We start from the raw sequence: 3308 nt of genomic DNA, 5'->3' as shown, positions 1-3308 counted from the left end.
TAAATGAGCTTAAACAGATCAAGAAAGAAGTTAAAGTTAAATGCTGATATCAAACTCGTTTGCTTGCTTCTGGAAGAACCGAGCAGATACATAAATGAGCAAACAAAAACCCAACCTATCATATAATCGAAAGGCAACAGTGAGATGGATCACTCCCCACTCCAAACCCAGTATTTTCCTAACCCTGTCTCAACGCTCTGAATGCCTATATCTAATCAAGTCTGAACAACTAAATGAAAGTGATAGCACCATTGATAACCTTAAAGAAGTACTGCCGGTATTCTCAAAGCAAACGCAGTAACAAGATTGCACATACAAGGTGGGAATTCAGAGATTTTTACAAATGATTCTTTCTCAGATGGATCTCTGGGAGTTCTTTTGTCATGAGTAACTCAAATGCACAAACTGATTTGCTCTGATATTCAACGCTGAGGTTTTTCACTTGATATTGAAATCATCTGACTGCACCTGTGTTTAGAAAACATGGCAACTTTTGTAAATCCCCCATAAAAACTAACCACACCTATCAGTTGGTCATTGGGGATTGCCCTGACATGCGAATTTGCCCCATTTAGTAAAGCATACATAGCATAAAAGATGGATGTAGCTACTGAGATGTCACCTTTGGAAGCTTTGTGATGAGCACTGCTGCCATTACCACTGGCAAAAGAAAATAAAAGAATAACAATATTAGCTAATAGCATGTGATTGCAGTTACATGTTATCCCAGATGACAAGATAAAAAAAACTGATCTAATCTTTTATGAAACAGAACATGAAAGAAATGACTGAGCCCAGGAACTCTTCTGGAAAGTGTTTACAAAAGTCAAGAAAACTGCTTCTTCATAGACATCAATAGAACTGGAAGTCTTTTCGCAACCACAGCTATCGCCATCTGGTGGCCGTGGGATAGAATGCAGGTTTAAGGCACATTTGTTTTGTTTTTCTGACTTGGCACTACAAACATCTTTTGTAAAGGTGACACATGAGCAACATCTTAAAAAAAAAACAAAAAAAAACAACATAAAACATACCTTTTTGTAAAGTTTAAAAAGGTATACTGTCTATACCAGGGGTCACCAACCTTTTTGAAAGTGAGAGCTACTTCTTGGGTACCGATTAATGTGAAGGGCTACCAGTTTGACACACACTTCTCAAATAACAAATTTCCTCAATTTAACTTAATTATGTGTTATCATTAATAATTAATGATATTCATCTATGTAAAGACACTAATTATGTTAATTATTTTTCACCATAATTATAAAGAATGCAAGTAGGAAACAAGGTAGGAATATAAATATCAATATGCAACGCTTTATTTCTATAAATCTTTGCAAGTATTTACATTTTGAAGTGATCACTTCTACAACATTTTCACTTACCACTAACAGATTTTAACAAGTCATGCACTGTTACATACATTATTTTTGTATGTATGTAACATACAAAAAAATCAACTTTCAAATTTTACAGAACTTTTCACCAAATTGGCAGCATTTTAAAGCAAATTGTCACGTTACACTTAACAAACACATTTGTTTTTCAATAATTAAATTCAACTTTGACATGACACTGTAATGTTTCCACTGAGAACATCTAATATGGCTTTCTTTGTCTGTTAGTGGGAAACCTGGCATTGCATGCTGTTCACCAGTGTGTTTTAATCTGGGGTGTAACTTGACACTGCAACTCTGAGTGAGTCTTGCAGATGTGCATCAGAGAGGCGTGTTCTGTGTTTGTTCTTGATGAAGTTCATGTCAGAAAAGGCTGATTCACAAAGATAGGTTGAACCAAACAGGCTGGCAACCTTCATAGCTGCTGTGCATACACCACTGTACTTTTCTGTGTCAACAAGGCACCAAAAGTTTGGTGCACCCTGATAGGCTTTGAGGTGGACGTCATTTTGCAATGTTACAATTTCGATTTCCACCTGTCCAGCATCCAAGCTGAACATTGAACTTAGTTGCTCAGCAATGCATGTTGTGTCCACATTCATGAAAGGATTGGAAACAAATGAGACACATGGCTCAAGCTGATCAAGGTCACAAAACCTGTTCTCAAACTCTTGACCAAGGCGGTTTATGACTTGAGTGTACTTTTCTGCAACTTTGTCAAAAGTCTCAAATGCAGAAGCGTTGTCTTTCAGCACCATCTGCACAGAGGGAAAGTGCAGCACCTTTTTTCTCTGTAAATGCACAGAGAAAATGCTCATCTGGGCTTTAAATCCATTTAAAGCACTTATCATGTCAGCAACAGTCTTACCTTTGCCTTGCAGCTCACAGTTCAAATGGTTCAGTTTCCCAGTAATGTCTGTTAAAAACGCAAGGTCAAGTGTCCACTCAGTGTCCTCCAGCAGAGATGTGTCTTCCCCTTTGGATTGCATGAACTCCTTGATTTCACCCAAAAGTGACAAAAAAACGAAGCAAAATCCGTCCCCTGCTGAGCCATCGGATTTCCGTATGTAGTAGCAGGTCACCATATTCAGCTGACAGCTCCTCCAATAGCACCTTGAATGTTCTGTGCTGTTTAGCTCTGGAGCGGATGCTGTTTATGATCTTCACGACGGGAGTCATGACGTGCTCGAAGCTGATAACCTTTGCGCATAACGCCTGCTGGTGAATGATGCAGTGGTAATGCATGAAGTTTGGGAACTCTGTGTCACCTTTACAGTGAGCGATGAATCCCGTATGTCGGCCGATCATAGCAGGAGCCCCGTCGGTAGTCACTGATACCAGCTTTTCCAACGGTACCTTTTTCTTCGCGAAAAACTCCTTCACCGCGTTATAGATGTCAACTCCCTTCGTAGTTGTCTTTAGCGGCAGTAGTGTCAGACGTTCTTCTTTTGTGGAAAAACCATCAAATACCATCCGGATAAAGACTATCAGCTGTGCTGTACTGCTGCTGTCGACGGACTCGTCACACTGGATGCTAAACCAACTGCACTTTGCCAGATCCTGATCCAACTGATCGGCCAAGTTCCCGGACATAGCCGACACTCTTCTAACAATTGTAGTTGCCCCCAGCTGGACATCGGAGAGAGTGGTGATTACATCGTTTCCATATTTCTCGTCTTTAAGCACAGTTTTTGCAATTATCATCATTGCTTCTTTGAAAACCTCCCCGTCTAAAAATGCCTTCTTTTTCTTAATCATGAAATGTGTAGCTCTAAATGAGGCTTCGGTTGCTTTTTGAGAGTTTTTCACCGGTCTCGTGAAAAAAGACTGCTGTTTGCTCAAACCTGCCTTTAATTCGCGGGCCTTTTCCGCTCGCAGTGTGCTGCCCTTTGGGTAGTTAGCATGGTAGCT

The 3308-nt window shown here is 39.9% G+C and overlaps 1 protein-coding gene across 1 annotated transcript; it reads right to left on the bottom strand.

The window, feature by feature from the left end:
* Positions 1-2399: 2399 nt before the first annotated feature.
* Positions 2400-3101, bottom strand: LOC146521961 (protein FAM200C-like). Its single transcript, XM_085154113.1, has one exon. It carries the CDS (start codon positions 3099-3101, stop codon positions 2400-2402), a length of 702 nt encoding a protein of 233 aa, XP_085010239.1.
* Positions 3102-3308: the final 207 nt, after the last annotated feature.

This window comes from Neolamprologus multifasciatus, chromosome 3, assembly GCF_963576455.1.
Source record: "Neolamprologus multifasciatus chromosome 3, fNeoMul1.2, whole genome shotgun sequence".
NCBI classification, from domain to species: domain Eukaryota; kingdom Metazoa; phylum Chordata; class Actinopteri; order Cichliformes; family Cichlidae; genus Neolamprologus; species Neolamprologus multifasciatus.
Note: the sequence above shows the minus strand (reverse complement) of the source record. Positions and strands in the feature narration are given on the sequence as shown.